This window comes from Bos taurus, chromosome 26 (genome assembly GCF_002263795.3).
Source record: "Bos taurus isolate L1 Dominette 01449 registration number 42190680 breed Hereford chromosome 26, ARS-UCD2.0, whole genome shotgun sequence".
Lineage (NCBI taxonomy): Eukaryota > Metazoa > Chordata > Mammalia > Artiodactyla > Bovidae > Bos > Bos taurus.
The window spans coordinates 9919923-9937655 of NC_037353.1; the positions used below are offsets into that span (position 1 = coordinate 9919923).

Below are 17733 nucleotides of genomic sequence, written 5' to 3' on the forward strand. Positions count from 1 at the left end.
TAGTAGAGCGAGTGTTTAAAAACACTAACTTTTAGGCTGTCTTCATTTTTTTTTCATTGTTTTTCTATATTCTGTTCTGCAGTAGTGATCTCCACCATTCTGTCTTCCAGGTCACTCACCCACTCTTCTGCCTCAGTTATTCTGCTATTGATTCCTTCTAGTGCACTGCTCACTCTGTTTGTTTGTTCTTTAGTTTTTCCTAGGTCTTTGGTAAACATTTCTTGCATCTTTTCCATTCTTCTTCCAAGATCCTGGATCATCTTCACTATAACTATTCTGAATTCTTCTTTTTCTGGAAGATTGCCTATCTTCACTTCACTTAGTTGTTTTTCTGGGGTTTTTACTTGTCCCTTCATCTGGGACATGACTCTCTGCTTTTTCATTCTGATTACCTTTCCGTGATGTGGTTTTCATTCTAGCTGCTGTGAGACTGTGGTTCTTCTTGCTTCTTCTGGCTGTCCTAAAAAACACTAACTTGTAAGTAGACCTGTGTTGGAATTTCATTTTTGCCACTTCCTAGTGGAAGAGCCTCATAAAGGGCTCTGTGCTCTCAACTTCTTAACTTTCTGACCTTTGCAATTGGGAAGGAGTAAAGACTCTGATGCTGGGAGGGACTGGGGGCAGGAGGAAAGGGGTACGACAGAGGATGAGATGGCTGGATGGCATAACCGACTCGATGGATGTGAGTTTGAGTGAACTCCAGAAGTTGGTGATGGACAGGGAGGCCTGGCGAGCTGCGATTCATGGGGTTGCAAAGAGTCGGACACAACTGAGCGACTGAACTGAACTGAAAAACCTCCATGGGGTGGAGATGAAGTGAGTTACACACAGAGTAGGGGATTGATAAATGGTATTTGAGAAAGAGAGGGAGAGAATGATTATGCATGTACACTAATAAAATGATAATGCAGACTGTCATAGTTTATATGAATGTTATAACAGTTGATGGCAGTTCAGTTTAGTCGCTGTCATGTACGACTCTTCGTGATACCATGGACTGCAGCATGCCAGGCCTCTCTGTCCATCACCAACTTCTGGAGTTTACTCAAACTCATGTCCATTGAGTCAGTGATGCCATCCAACCATCTCATCCTCTGTCGTCCCCTTCTCCTCCTGCCCTCAAGCTTTCTCAGCATCAGGGTCTTTTCAAATGAGTCAGCTCTTCGCATGGGTGGCCAAAGTATTGGAGTTTCAGCTTCAGCATCAGTCCTTCCAATGAATACCCAGGACTGATCTCCTTTAGGATGGACTGGTTGGATCTCCTTGCAGACCGAGGGACTCTCAAGAGTCTTCTTCAACACCACAATTCAAAAGCATCAATTCTTTGGTGCTTAGCTTTCTTTATAGTCAAACTCTCACATCCATACGTGACTACTGGAAAAACCATAGCTTTGATTAGATGGACCTTTGTTGGCAAAGTGCTTAATATGTTGTCTGGGTTGGTCATAACTTTTCTTCAAAGGAGCAAGTGTCTTAATTTCATGCCTACCGTCACCATCTGCAATGATTTTGGAGCCCCCAAAATAAAGTCTGGCACTGTTTCCACTGTTTCCCCATCTATTTCCCATGAAGTGATGGGACCAGATGCCATGATCTTCGTTTTCTGAATGTTGAGTTTTAAGCCAACTTTTTCACTCTCCTCTTTCACTTTCATCAAGAGGCTCTTTAGTCCTTCACTTTCGGCATAAGGGTGGTGTCATCTGCATATCTGAGGTTATTGATATTTCTCCCAGCAATCTTGATTCCAGCTTGTGCTTCATCTAGTCCAGCGTTTCTCATGATGTACTCTGCATATAAGTTAAGTAAGCAGGGTGACAATACACAGCCTTAACGTACTCCTTTTCCTATTTGGAACCAGTCTGTTGTTCCATGTCCAGTTCTAACTGTTGCTTCCTGACCTGCATACAGATTTCTCAAGAGGCAGGTCAGGTGGTCTGGTATTCCCATCTCTTTAAGGCAAGATCAAGGTAAAAAGCAAGAATGTGTCCTGTACTGTCTTGGAACTGGGAAAGTGTACACATTGTTAGAACATCATTCCAATATCATTTCCTTTGCCTCTCTGGCTTCATCTTGTAGGATTTAGCTCAGGTGACATTTTCTTCTAAGAAGGTATTTACTACCATTTTCTCCTCAAATCTGCTCTGTGTTCACACAATACATTGTTTTTCCTTTTCTTAGAAGAAAATGCACCATACAATGATTATCTGCTTATTGGTCAGTCTTGCTGATTATATGGGAAAGTCTTTGAATGAACGGAGCTGTCTTTGAGTCTATAGAATCCAGTATAATGTCTGGCATACAGTAGAAACCAATTGCTGACATTGTTGAAAGTCATTCAATCATGTCCAACTCTTTGTGACCCCATGAACTATATAGTCCATGGAATTCGCCAGGTCAGAATACTGGAGTGGGTAGCCTTTCCTTTCTCCAGGGGATCTTCCCAACCCAGGGATAGAACCTAGGTTTCTCACATTGCAGGCAGATTCTTTACCAGCTGAGCCACAAGGGAAGCCCAAGAAACTCAATAAATGTCAGCTAAATGAAAAGCTGAATATATATTACTAATTTCTAATGTGGGTATAAATAGCTTTTGTCAACTGAACTTTTTAGTTCAGTTTGTTAGTTCAGAGAATAATACTGAGGTCTACTATGCACAGGCCAAGTGGACTTCCCTTTATGGAACAGAGCCATATATAATAACATCCATCATTCAGTTTCCAGTAGTAATACTGGGTGCAGATGAATATATATTGCATTTGTCCAAGAAAAATGATACAGATTCATTTTTAAAGTTTCCTACAAAGTACTGCTGTTCAAAATAATTAGTTTTTCTGAAAAAGTGTGATGCTGACTACATGGCAGGGTAAGTTCCTGCCATGAGCATTTGAAAAAAGTGATTTAATTAAACTTACATGTGTTAAAACATTTAATAGCTCATATAATGTGAGATTTTATGAAAAGGGGAAATATCTGCCCATATAAATGCCAATTAAACTGTGACTGAACATCCCTAATTCAATGATCAGAATTTGTCAGCTGATGATCTCATACATTCGTAGCTACCTCATAATAAAGTGAAGCAATGGGTTAGTTCTGTACCAGTGAGAAAGAGGTCAGAGATTACTCAGTGGAATAATTAGGACTGACACCTGTTAGATTTCCTGCTCTTGGCAGACTGGGTCATGCCATAGCCTACCAATCCCAAAGGTCCTGTTTCAGCTCTCCATGGCTTACCATAAACTTATGCACAGAAGCAAGAGTACTCTTGAGGCCATAATTTCATGCCAGGAAAATTTAACTCATGGTATAAATTGTGTTAAATTACCAGACACTGGACAATGTGTAAGTTAGTTTAGGAATGAATGGCACAAAACTGAAAAACCTATAAGCTGAAAAAAACTGACAAGAGTTCCTTGTGTCCACAGGGATCCATCACTTTTATATCACCTTGTTCTGATGTTAATAGTCCCTACGGTATGTCTTAGCATCATAGCCCCTGGAGTTGAGTCAGCCCTGAAATATCCTTGTCCAGAAATATGTGTGTGTGTGAAAAAGAGAAGAGAAAAGACAGAGACTCTGAAAAGACAAGAGAGTAAGAAAAAACAAGAAGTGCAGCAGCATGCATGAAGACAGGTACCAGAAAAGAGCAAGGGACACACAGAGCTCATCTACTAAGAAATACCATAGAATCCCCTTCACCCACCTCCTCTCTTCCTCTTCCTTTTGCTATTCTTATTTAGCAATGATGGAGAACTTGCCTTGTACTAGTGTTACAGTAAATGTTTTCTACTGTGTTCTCTCCTTTCATTCTGACCACTATGAGGGGTCATTCTCTTCCTATGAGGGAGGTTCGGTTGTACCATTTACAGATGGGCTTGGAGTTATAGTTTAGCTTACTCAAAGCCACAGGGACAGCTGAAGTTTGAACTGAAGTCTGCCTCCAAAGCCCAAAGTCATAATCACCCCACATTAAATAAATTATCCAACAACACACCTAATGTACTTTAACTGATAAATACAACTGACTTTTGTCTTTCAAAGCACTTATCCTAGAAGGCCATATGATTAAATCTGTAGTGATACACTGGCCAACATCTTTTAGGGTAGGAGCTTTTAGAATCAGCTTACTGGACACATTAACACAAATAAATGCAAGCAGTTATATCTCTTTAGTTATATAAAAACATTAAAGAAAATTGTCAAGATTTCCCATCTACTTTACTAAAAAGATATATGTCCAAATGACTTGAGTTGTTTCTGAAACATTAAATTCAAGCTCACCTTTCAAAGACCTGATTGAACTGAGTACATGCTGAAGAATAAGTGTCAGGATTTTAAGGAGATGCCCAATCTGGCTGCAATAAGGGTATGGCTTATTAGGGTGACTGACTATGTTGAAAGGGACACTCGTTTGAATTTATAGTCTTGGTATATTCATACAATCAATCAGTCACTGCTTTTCAGTTTCACCCTACCAAAGAGAAGGCAGGGAGGCAGATATGACAGAAACTGTGTAAGAGAGAAAAAAAAAAATGGAACTATCAATTACTACCTGACCTTCCAACACTGAAATAAGACACAGCTACTGGTCAGAAATTAATCTCATAAGGGAATAATGTAAATATGTAGGTGATTTCATGCTCTGCTGTGTATACACACCCCACCACCCTGTCCCACCAAACACAAACCTCTTAAGAAAAATTCTGGCCTTAAATTGTCACCTATGCCCTCTTTTATTCCTTCCAACTCCTGGGCAGTACTATGCCAACCAAGGTAAGCAACTGGGGAAGGCCTGAGGAAGCCAAAATGGGGAATTTGCACTGACAAGTTCTTAGATTTTCCTGTCTAGGAGGGGGGAAAACATGGAGTCAAAAATGAGGGATGTGAGTGGAAGGCTGAAGAAAGGAAAGAAAAAAGAAAAGCCCACATGGCTGATAATTGGAAAACTCTGTGGAAAACTAGAGTTAAGGTGCAAAAAGTTTTGAAGGAGCTTGTAGAAGTGGCATACATAAGGAATGAGAAAAGAAACTGCAAAAAGTGCTGCTAAGGATAATGAATTTTGGGTATCTTTAAAGATCTATAAAAGACACTAGTAAAGATGATAATTATTTTACATTCCTTTAGGTTGCTGAATTTTGTTTCTTTGACTAGAACACAAGACTGGGCTATGAGGGATTCTTGATTTATTTGGGTTATAGGAGAATAACATTTAGAGCAGGTGTTCTTAATGCTGGATTTGTGGGAGGCATTTTAGGTTGTTTGTAAATCTTCATAATTAGACGCAACTTTGTGTTTATGTGTGCATGTGTATTTTGAAAGGCTGTGCATCTTCATATTCATGGCTTTGATGAGGTTCTTAAAGAGTTCATGATCCTTCTTAAAGAATATAAAAGGGCTCACACCGAGCAGAGAGAAAGTACAGACTCAGGGCAAAAGACCAAGTGAAGAAATGGAACTACAGAAGAGAACAATTCTAATTTTACAGCAAGAGTTTAACAGGCTAGTCCAAATCCATTTATTTTTGCCAAAGCATTCATTTACCACCTGACTCTCCTTTTTCCCTACCCCTATATTCCTCCCTTGATGTCCATGGTGTTTGAAATGCATTCAGTGATTATTTTATTTTATTTTTTTACAAAAGAGTAATCCATGAACGTGAGACATGACAAAAAAGGCACTGAAATATTCAGAAACTACAGAAATAGGGGGGAAAGTTAGAGTTAAACTCACAAGCAAATCATACTTTTATAGTAAATGTATAAAACTAGAGTAGTTTGGAAAAGACATCATGATAGACTCTGAAACAAAGGCAAGCACAGAGAATAACAGTGGTGAGAGGATTAGGGTTATCAAACTGATTAAGTGTCCCCTGTCAATGTACATGGAAGTTGTTTTCAGTTATTACTCTTCTGCTGAGAAGATTAATATATCATCCTTGTTACAGAAATCTTAATTCAATGTATCACAGCTTAGGCATCAATGTATATTAACTGGGTACACATTTAAATGATGGAAGGCAAATAGCTGCAAAGGGGAGGAACTGAGAATCTCGAAAAATCTGCCACTGCTTTGCTGTGTTTGTCTGAACCACCTACTCATGTGTTTTATTCAAACCCCAAATGGGAGGCACAGAGCAGCCCTGCAAGTCTTTCCACACACCTTCTTTCTTCATCTGCCTCCTTCCTTAATAGCAGCACCCGCCCGAAAGCAGTGCTGTCCTACTCAAGGCAAAAAATTTGATTTAGTGTCTTAGGAGAAGGCTTTCAGCAAAGATTAGTCTCTAGGATTCCATGGACAGAGTATTAGATGTGACCTAGGCAATGGCACCCCACTCCAGTACTCTTGCCTGGAAAATCCCATGGACAGAGGAGCCTGGTAGGCTGCAGTCCATGGGGTCGCTAAGAGTCAGGCATGACTAAGAGACTTCACTTTTACTTTTCACTTTCATGCACTGGAGAAGGAAATGGCAACCCACTCCAGTATTCTTGCCTGGAGAATCCCAGGGACAGAGGAGCCTAGTGGGCTGCTGTCTATGGGGTCACACAGAGTCGGACACGACTGAAGCGACTTAGCAGCAGCAGCAGTAGGCATTTGTTATATGCTCATGGAATAAATGAGTAAACAAATGAATAAATGAACAACCATCTTTCACTGCCCTGCCCCACGCCACCCCACCCCCCTCCCCTGCCCCCTGCCACTGTGGATATAAGACATTAGAGGCAGCAGAAGGCCTGGAAAGCCACATCAAGGAAACATAAAATGGACTCTACACAAAATACTCCCTTATCTCTTTCAGAAAGCAGTCACTTCTAGAAAGTGGCTTGAGCCTTAAAGGGCTGGTGCTCTCCCCAGAGGTTTTATTAGAGGGGCAAGCAATACTGCCTCATAAAGGAATCTACCAAAGAATTCTGGGGGAAGGAAGGTTATGACAGGCGGAAGTAAGGCTCCCCTCTTGTGGCTCAACTGGTAAAGAATCCACCTGCAGTGCAGGAGACCTGGGTTTGATCCCTCGGTTGGGAAGATCCCCTGTAGAAGGGAAAGGCTACCCACTCCAGTATCCTGACCTGGAGAATTCCATGGACTGTATAGTCCATGGTGTTGCAAAGAGTCGGACAGTACTGAGCAACTTCACTTCACTTCACTTGCTATGTAAAATATCTAGCTTCAAATTATATCAACAAGATTATTTCCGTGTTTCCTTTTTCAGACCAACCTAAGATTAAGTTAAATATCATTTAAAGACATTGGCTATTGAGATTTGAAAAAGTTGTTTTAAAAGGAAGAAGTCTTCTAAAGTGACCATGATGTGTTTAAGTAAATATTTTCCTGAAAGTTTCACTGTATAATTTAACTTGAGACGATATGGGTAAACACATAGAACTGCTGCAATATTTTAGGAAGTAATTTACCATTTCCTCTGATTTTGGAAAGTCCTTTAAAATATACAAAATCTGTTGCGATTTCTCCCAACCAGTTTTTCTAAAGGGTTCACAGCTCTAGTAACAAATAGTGCTGATAAATCAGGTAATCAATGTGCTAAGAAATCTTAGGAAAAAATAGGCAAGTCACTGCTTCCTTTTCCTTCTGCTCCACTGTCCTCAAACGACTTCACAACTGAGTTTACAGATCAATACTTTTTCTATGAATACTCAGAAACTTGTGTTGGAATATACAGAGGATTTTCAGAAAAGTCAGCAGTTACTTAGTATAAAGAGTTTTTAAAGTTTGAACTAGTAGACCAATCAGCAGGTTTATCTAATCCTGAAAAAACAGCTCAACTAGCTGATCTATTTATTTTTCATTCATCATTCATACCTGATCTGTTCAGGTATTCATTTCTCTCTCCCAAACAGCTCTACTGGCAGCAGTCAAAACCAAAGTGGGAACTTAATAAAAATGAAAATTGTGGTAGCAAAATATACTTACAAGGTTAATTTGACATATTGCAAAAAATTTGGGAGGTTATAGTGGTTTCTATATAACCACAGTACTGATTTAGAAAAACCTCAGAGAAACAGCTGCATTTTGATATATAACCTGCCTTGCCTGCATAAGAAACCCCAGATTTTCAGGTTACATAAGTCTAGATGCTAGAATTTGAACATAACATTGGGGAAAATTATATGTATCTCTTATTGAGAAATAACAGGATAATAAAAACTTGCATGTAAACTTCTCTATTAGGAAAATGCATATTTGCTCCCAAGATCACATGTTAATTTCTTTCACTGCTGCTGCTGCTGCTTCAGTCGTGTCCGACTCTGTGCGACCCCATAGATGGCAGCCCACCAGGCTTCCCCGTCCCTGGGATTCTCCAGGCAAGAACGTTGGAGTGCATTGCCATTTCCTTCTCCAATGCATGAAAATGAAAAGTGAAAGTGAAGTCGCTCAATCGTGTCCCACTCTTCATGACCCCATGGACTGCAGCCTACCAGGCTCCTCCATCCATGGGATTGTCCAGGCAAGAGTACTAGAGAGTGGCAAAATATGAGAAAAAGTAAAGTCAGATCTGATTAAGAAAACTGTGCTCATACCGCTGGGTTCTCTGATTACCTGTGAATGTCTCCATTTCTGGCATTTGGTAGCTACTGGCTGAGGCAAACCAGGCACAATGTTTTCCAGCTGCTTGAAGATTAACTCCTGCACATCCTCAGTGCTGTGTTCCAAATGTGTAACTCCAAATGGGACAGTGGTGTGAATCACAAGGGAAGGTCCGATTTCTGATGACTCTAGTAGAAGAGGAACATAAAGATGTATCTTGAAGTGAGTAATATGGAAGTGTCTCTCAGCCTTTCAGTCCAGATTTAGAATTGATCACAATAATCAGACAATAAATGAAAGGAAAACAGAATCTAAACTTTGAAGCACAAAATTAGGCTAGTTCTGAAACTCCAAATCAGGTTTTACTGAAGAGAAGGACAGATTCAAGGCGTATTTTTTTTTTTTTTTTAATTGGAGGATAATTGCTTCACAATGCTGTGTTGGTTTCAAGACGTATTTTAGAGAATAAATTTTCAGGTCTTGTTAAAGAACCTGAAGGAAAGCAAAAGGACCTAATACACACTTCCTTGGGTGTAATTAAATTTACTTGTATCTTTCTCATCCACTAACACAAGCTCATCAGGGCAAGAACCATTTCTTTTTTCTTTTTTTAAAAATTTTACTTATTTATTTATTGGCTGTGCTGGGTCTTTGCTGCCGCACAGGTTTTCCTCTAGTGCCTTGGGCTGGGACTACCCTCTAGTTACGGCGTGCGGGCTTCCTATTGCAGCAGCTTCTCCTGTTGCAGAGCACTGAGCTCTAGGGTACGTGGACTTCAGTAGCTGCAGCTCCTGTGCTACAGAGCACAGGCACGGACTTAGTTGCTCCGCTGAGTGTGGGATCAACCCAGATCAGGAATGGAACCCGCGTCTTCTGCAGTAGCAGGTGGGTTATTTACCACTGAGCCACCAGCGAAGCCCAGAACCATTTCTTATATTGAGTCTGAAAAAGTGGTAGTTGCTCAGTTGTGTCTGACTCTTTGCAATCCCTTGGACAGTAGCCCACCAGGCTTCTCTGTCCAGGGGATTTCCCAGGCAAGAATACTGGAGTGGGTTGTTGCCATTCCCTTCTCCAGGGGATCTTCCTGATTGACCTGAGGCACCAGGGAAGGCCATACATAACCTTTATTCACTTTAAATTCTGAGAGCAAAGTAGATGTTCATCTTCTTAATTTTATGTTAAATGGATTGCAAAATGCCTTGTTGAAATTATATAAATACCAGAATAAAATGTCTTTAAAAAATCTAAGCTTCTTTCTACATACAAGCTTGACTTCATAATGGTCTTCATCTTTTAGGCAGCATTAAAAATAATGTCTGCTTTATTCATAACATAGAGCTACTTCTCATTTTTGTCTACCACTGAAATTTTTTTTTTTTTTTGCTATATTTTCACAATGACAAACAGTAAGTGCTTCACATCTTTCACTCTTTGGTAGAATACAGGAAATCGAAGAGTTTGACACTGAAAACAAAGTGGCTGAGGCATCAGAGAATACAACCTTGGAAGGAATGTTAACCAGGATTTCCTGCTTTTATTATTTGTTTAAATCATGCAGAAGAGAAAAGCTGAGAGAAAACAAAATAGATATGAAACACATGAAATAATAATATGAAAGTTGGTGCCACCCCCTGCTGAAAGAAGAAAATACTAAAATGTATAAGTTATTGATGGGGGTTGGGAAGACTGATTCTGAAAAGTCTTTCAATTGGGAGTATAAAGCTCTTTTTAGAGTTGTTATAAAAGATAACAATCTCTTTGAGATAGGTTTATAAAATATATCTCAAAAAAAGTAATTTTACACAGAGACACATTTCTTGCTTTACACAAGACAATTTCTTGCTTTGTATGCATGCAGCCTCTTTACTTTGTGTGTCTCTGTGTAGAATGAGAATAAGTTAGTATCTACTGTGCTGCTCTGTGGTCTGGATTAAAAGACATAATGTGTGTGAAGTGTTTAGCACTGTTTCTGGTACAGAAGAGGTTCTTAAATATGTAAGTTATGGAAATAAAAGTAATTAGTTAGATACTTCCAAGGGGGAAGTTTGCCTGATGTTGCTCAAATGAAGATGTGAGCTATTCTTCTGCGGTTGTTGTTAAAGTACTTCATTTCCCCATTACACTCTGGCTTACGACTTTTACAGAAAAATGGAAGAGAGACCCAAAATGCTGTGAGCGCTATAAAGTGGCATGCTTCCACACATTTCAAGATATACCAGACTGGGAGAGCTGACTTCAGAATCTGTGCTGTAAGTGCAATGAATGGTAAGAAGATTGTCCAGTTTCACCTCACAGCGGCTGGAACAACTTGAAAGAGGATAGAGGGGGACCCTCTATTTGAACATGCGATGCCTCACCTCTTGGGGTCAGCTTTACTGATACCACACAGGAGTGTAAAATCTCAAAATCCTTTCACTAGATACAACCAACAGTGAGAAACCTATTGCATATTGTCTCAGGGGGTGTTACCTATGTTTCAGTTTAATATATTCAGGAAGGCTTATACACAGAAGGGACTGGCAATGACACCCGCCTTCCGTGAGGTACCAAATCTTCCTAGAGACAGAGAAGGCTACTGGGTCAGCATTCGGAAGCAAGAGAGTTGAGGTTCTGAGTTGACTTATCTATGGCAGGCTTCAAAGGGAGAAGAACTTGAGCTGTGTGCGTGAGGTTGCACTGACCCAGACATTTGTTCTAGCGGGGAGCTCATAAAATTGTTAAGAGTAGTGATGGCGCATTGCCAGGTTTCTCCCATTTACATTAGCCATCCACTCCAAGGAGAGTAATAAAAAAGGAAATTTAAGACTAAAAATGAAACCGTTTTTGCATAACAATGAGAGAACAACCTGACTACTTGTTTTTATTGGAATCAGACAAAAATTTTTCAGAATTTCAATTAAAATTTGAATACCTGCAACCTCAGACAATGACTTTTAAGGAAGAGGCCCTCGTTCCCTAAATTCAAGGGTATTTTCAGAAGCTAAAGTGCAAAAATACAAACAGCCAACCAGAGTTTAAACGTGACCAAGGCCTGGAACTCCAGTATCATAAAAAAACCACAAATATGTTAATAGGATTCAGAGCGTAAATTCACTGTAATCATTATTCCTTGGTCACTGAGAAGGTAATGATGTTATCTTTCTTTTTCTTTTCTTTATTTAGTTTAACAAGCATACCACTTTGCTTTTGGCATTTTAAATGTAAAGTTCATAGTAAGTTGACAACTATTTCTGTATGTTGGGAGATCAGTGACTTCAGTCAGAAGATAACTATTTGAACCTTTGCATCTTTAATAGCCTGGTGGTCTTGGACAACTTAATCTCTTAGGCTCCACTTTCTTCCATCAATTAGAAGGGAGTAATACTACTTACCTTATAAGGCTGTCATGAGGATTAAATGGGTTTGGATACATAAAAGTCTTCTTCAAATACAAAGTGCTATACAAACATAAGGCACCCCTAGAAAATATTTTTGTTTTGACCTCTGAGTTGTGGTAAGAACAGCTTTAGAAAGGATAACAGAGTTGACTTCTCTCAAAGTACTGACTAATTCTTATATTAAAACCCTAGGAACAGTGGTGGATTATTCCTGCGTATAGGCACAGCAGTTTTTTGGCTTTGTTTTATTGTGGTAAAATGTATATAATAAAAATTTTACCTTTTAAGCCTGTCTTAAGTGTATATAGTTCTCTGGCATTAAGTATATTTACACTGTTCTGTAAACATGACCACCATTGATCACTAGAACTTTTTTATCTTCCCAAATTGAAACCCCATAGGCATGGAGACACTAATTCCTGACTCCCCACTTCCCACTTGCCCCAGCCCCTGCCAAGTGAAAGTCGCTTAGTCGTTACCCCATGGACTATACAGTTCATGGAATTCTCCAAGTTTGAATACAGGAGTGGGTAGCCTTTTCCTTCTCAGGGGATCTTCCCAACCCAGGGATTGAACCCAGGTCTCCCACATTGCAGGTAGATTCTTTACCAGCTGAGCCACAAGGCAAGCCCAAGAATACTGGAGTGAGTAGCCTATCCTTCTCCAGTGGATCTTCCCAACCCAGGAATCAAACCAGGGTCTCCTGCATCACAGGCAGATTCTTTACCAACTGGGCTATTGGGGAAGTCCAACCACCATTCTATTTCTCTTCCTATGAATTTGACCACTCTAGGTACTTCACATAAGTGGAATTATACGATGTGTCCTTTTGTAAAAGGCTTATTTCACTTAACATGATGTCTTCAAGCTTCATCCACGTTGCAACAGGTGTCAGAATTTTCTTCTTTTTTAAACCCACATAATATTCTATTGTGTGTATATACCAGATTTGTTGATTCTTTCACCTTTTGGATATTGTAATGCTGCTAGGAACGTGGGTGTACAATTTACCTGTTTAAGTCTCTGCTCTCACTTCTTCTTGGGGATACACCCAGAAGTGAAAATGCTGATTCATGTGATAATTGTATGTTTAAGTTATTGCTCAATCACCAGATCATTTTCCATAGTGGCTGCACCATTTTTTCATTCCTACCAGCAATGCACAAAGGTTCTAATTTCTCCACATCCTTGCCAAACACTTGGCATTTTATTTTTTTTTTTAAATAGTCATCCTAATGAGTGTGAAGTGGACACTACATTTCTTTTAGTTTACACTTTTGGGTGGGGAGTCGAGACACTAAAAGCTGATATTAGTAAGAACAGCAGCATCATCACATACTATTAATATAACATTGAGATTGACAAGCCTCTCAGATAGTATACATTCCACCTGCAATGCAGGTTCAATTCCTGGGTCAGGAAGCTCCCCTGGAGAAGGGATAGGCTACCCACTCTAGTATTCTTAGGCTTTCCTGGTGGCTTAGATGGTAAAGAATCCACCTGCAATGTTGGAGACCTGGGTTTGATCCCTGGATTGGAAAGAACCCCTGGAGGAGGACATAGTAACCCACTGTAGTATTCTTGCCTGGACAACCCCCATGGAGAGAGAAGCCTGGCAGTTTACAGTCCACGGAGCTGCAAAGAGTCAGACACGACTGAGCAACTAAGCGCAGCAAATGAAATACCTGCAATTAAAAGCTACAGAAGTCACCATTCCCCCAACAGACACTGAAATTTGTGCTGAAATAAATATTTTTGCCACCTCAGATCCATGGCCATATCAGTCATAATAACAGATAATAGCAGGCTAAATACTGTTTAGTTAAAGACAAAGGTTGTCGTATCGCATCCAGAAAATAATATCTAACTATATGTAGCTTAGGGCTTATAGTGGTAAAGAACCTGCCTGCCAGTGCAGGAGACCTAAGAGATGTGGGTTCAATCCCTGGGTTGGGAAGATCCCCTGGAGGAGGGCATAGCAGCTCACTCCAGTATTCTTGCCTGGAGAATTCCATGGACAGAGGAGCCTGGCAGGCTTCCACAGGGATGCAAAGAGTCAGACACAACTGAAGCGACTCAGCAGCAGCATTTGTAGCTTAAAATCAAATACATTAGGGTTGGGGTTAGAAATTCTTTAAGGCCTAAGTTTAAAGATTATTCCTTTAGAGATTTACTTTCATTTCTGCCAGGTACCTTGGAGGCAATACTGCATATGGCTACTTTAACTGGGTTTTTAGAACATACTAGCAGAATGAATTCTGGCACCAGATCTGCCTGAGGGTGGATATGTGGCTTGGCATCTTAGAGGAGATATTCTATTTCTTTTTTTGTTTTTTCCACTCCACTCAAAAATAGGCAAGCATTCCCAGTGTCTTCCTCTACCAGAAAGGAAACAGCAAATAAGTTCTTTAAAGCCATAAAAGTATACCCATCCATGTTAAAAAAACTTTCAAATCTAAAAGAAACAGGCTAATTTTTCTTGGGAAAAAAGTTACTGAAATTAACTCGTTATAAAATAAATCAGTATAAACTAAAATGTATAAAAGAAATTGAAAACACAATCAACAAATATTCAAAACAACAACAACAAAATACTTCAGGACCTAACTGTTTTACTTGTGAGTAGTTTAAAATTGTCAAGCTAGTATAATGTTGACTACAGATACATACATCACATCGACATATATAAACATACACCAAACTATAGATCATTCTTCTACGAGTGTTAACAGGTATGTTCTTTCATATAAACAGGGACAATGAAAAGAAACATGATAATCTCAATATGTATTTAAAAGGCATCCAGTAACATTTTAATATCAAACCATGGAAAAGATATACAACATGAAAAAATTGACTCTTTCAAAATGAGATAGAATAGCTTTCTTAAGCTGTTGGTCTACATCATACTTTACTATGAAATAATGCAGATTTTCATGGTAAAATTAGCACACACCAAGGATACTTAGTAATACCAATGCTATTTAACATTACTAGTGTAATGCACTAAGATAAAAAATAAAAATAAGATTTATAAACATTAGTGAAGAAGGAAAAAATCAAGTTTTAAAATAGTAAGTCAACATAAAATTCATCAAATTAATTAAAAAATTTTTGATATTAAATTGATTTCCCTACATATCAACAGTAACTAGTAAAGAAACAAAATTGTAAATTAATTCTACAAGTTTTTTTTGAATTTAAAATAATCCTAAAGAATAAATAAGGGAATGAGAATATTAAAACATGTTTTTGAAAAAAAAATCATTGAATGGAGACTTACTTTACCATACATTTAAATGTATCATAAAGACACAGCAATCAAATCAGCCTGCTACTGGTTGACTATAATAGCCAGTGAATCAGAACAGATCTCTCTGGAAAAAAAATCCTAAAATATAGTAAATATTTAGTACAGGACAACAAATATAACAGAGCAATGGAGGAAGAATGCGTTTTTATATTGTCCTAGAAAATTGGATATATGGATAGTTTTAACTTAGAATATTCCCCTCCCAATTCTGACCCAAATTTGTCACCATTTCTGACTACTTTCTTCTAAAATTACATGAATATACTACACTCTTCACTCACACAGCAAGCTCAGACTTACTGAGAGATCCTTGCTGCTGCTGCTGCTGCTGCTAAGTCGCTTCAGTCGTGTCTGACTCTGTGCGACCCCATAGACGGCAGCCCACCAGGCTCCTCTGTCCCTGGGATTCTCCAGGCAAGAACACTGGAGTGGGTTGCCATTTCCTTCTCCAATGCATGAAAGTGAAAAGTGAAAGTGAAGTTGCTCAGTTGTGTCTGACTCTTAGCGACCCCATGGACCGCAGCCCACAGACCGCAGCCCACCAGGCTCCTCCGTCCACGGGATTTTCCAGGCAAGAGTACTGGAGTGGGTTGCCATTTCTTTCTCTGGAGACATCCTTATTTACAGGCAAATATTTCAGAGACCATTTTCATCTGTTAAACTTTGCTGTTAGCCATATCTATCAAAGAAGGGGCAGGAGTTGGGTTACCCTAAGGCCAGTTTCAGATTCTATCTCTGACAGGGAAGTTTAGACTAAAGAAACTTAAGGAGTGGCAGACACTATAGCTGCAGACCAAGAGGATCAAAAAAAAAAAAAAAAATCAATGAATATGTTTCTTTAATTACTGATTCAGTCAAATGAGCATGTGGGTGCTTAGTTCAGTTCGGTACCATTGTGGCCTCTTAGAAGCTTACATCTTAGTGGGGAGATGGCACCTAGGCCAAACCAGTTAGAGAGCCATATCTCTAACTGGTATGGTCTTGACTGTGTGAAAATTAACTTTAGGAAACAGATTCCTTGGAAGAGAGAAAAGGGACCAGGTGTTGAGAGCCACACAGTTTGAGGGGTGGGTGGTCAGTTCTCCTTCCTCCTTCCCTCTGTCAGTGGCATTGGTGGTAAGTTTCCCTCTCCCTCCCAATGTGGAATTGGCTTAACTATCCTTGTCCTCTAGCCATGAGAGCTCTTACTACAATTTGGCTCTTTTGTATGGCTCTGGAGCCCAGCAGCAAATGTAACAAGGAGTAAGCCAATCACGTTAGTAAGTCCAACAACAAAAAAGTAACTCACTCTTGATGATGAAAGCATAGGGTAAAAGGAAGGAAGAAGAGTGGGGAGGGGAAAGGGAGACAGAGAGGGAGATACAGGTGCACCTGTTGTCTCTCTCTCCTTCCTCATTTTCCTAGCAAAGCCAACACAAACTGCATCTGACCCTCTGCAACTTGGCATTCCACTTCTTCAGCAGTGTGTTTGCTTGCTGCTGGCTCAGAATCAGGAACTAGACCTCACTATTCAGAGGGACCACCTGCAGGGTTTATTTGCTTTTTAATAAGCATCTCAAACAATTCTTACATATAAGTTGTGCTGTGTTCAGTCACTCAGTCGTGTCCAACTCTTTGTGACCCCATGGACTGTAGTTTGCCAGGCTCCTCTGTCCATGGGGATTCTCCAGGCAGGAATACTGGAGCGGGTTGCCATTTCTTCCTGCAGGGGATCTTCCTGACCTAGGTCTCGAACCTGTGTCTCTTGCATCTCCTGCATTGGCAGGCGGCTTCTTTGCCACCAGTATCTATATGGGCCTCCAGGTGGTCCAGTGGTAAAGAACCCACCTGCCAGTGCAGGAGATGCAAGAGATGCAGGTTTGATCCCTGGGTTGGGAAGATCCTCTGGAGGAGGAAATGGCAACCCACTCCAGTATTCTTGCCTGGAGAATCCCCATGGGCAGAGGAACCTAGTGGACTTCAGACATGACTGAAGCGACTTAGCATGCATACATACAAACAGTTACAGTTCAGTCTTTCAGTTGTGTCCGACTCTTTGCAACCCCATCGACTGCAGCATACCAGGTTTCCCTGCCCTTCACCACCTCCCGGAGCTTGCTCAAACTCAGGTCCATTGAGTCGGCGATGCCATCCAACCACCTCATCCTCTGTTAACCCCTTCTCCTGCCTTCAATCTTTCCCAACATCAGGGTCTTTTCCAAAGAGTTGGTTCTTCTCATCAGGTGGCCAAAGTATTGGAGCTTCAACTTCAGCATCAGTCCTTTCAGTGAATATTCAGGGTTGACTTCCTTTAGGATTGACTGGTTTGATCTCCTGGCTATCCAAGGGACTCCCAAGAGTCTTCTCCAACACCACAGTTCAAAAGCATCAATTTTGCGCAGTTAAGCCTTGTGACCTCCACACATGACTACTGGAAAAACCACAGCATGACTATACGGACCTCTGTTGGAAAAGTAATATCTCTGCTTCTTAATAGGCTGTCTAGGTTTGTCATAGCTTTCC

The 17733-nt window shown here is 40.1% G+C and overlaps 1 protein-coding gene across 2 annotated transcripts in view; it reads right to left on the reverse strand.

The window, feature by feature from the left end:
- The window catches only part of RNLS (renalase, FAD dependent amine oxidase), a 276338-nt gene that overhangs the window by 18745 nt on the left and 239860 nt on the right, over positions 1-17733 (reverse strand). For both annotated transcript variants that reach the window (NM_001206063.1, XM_010819756.4), the window contains exon 6: positions 8554-8729. In NM_001206063.1, coding sequence (NP_001192992.1) covers positions 8554-8729 — 176 coding nt within the window. The remainder of the gene's footprint in view (positions 1-8553; positions 8730-17733) is intronic.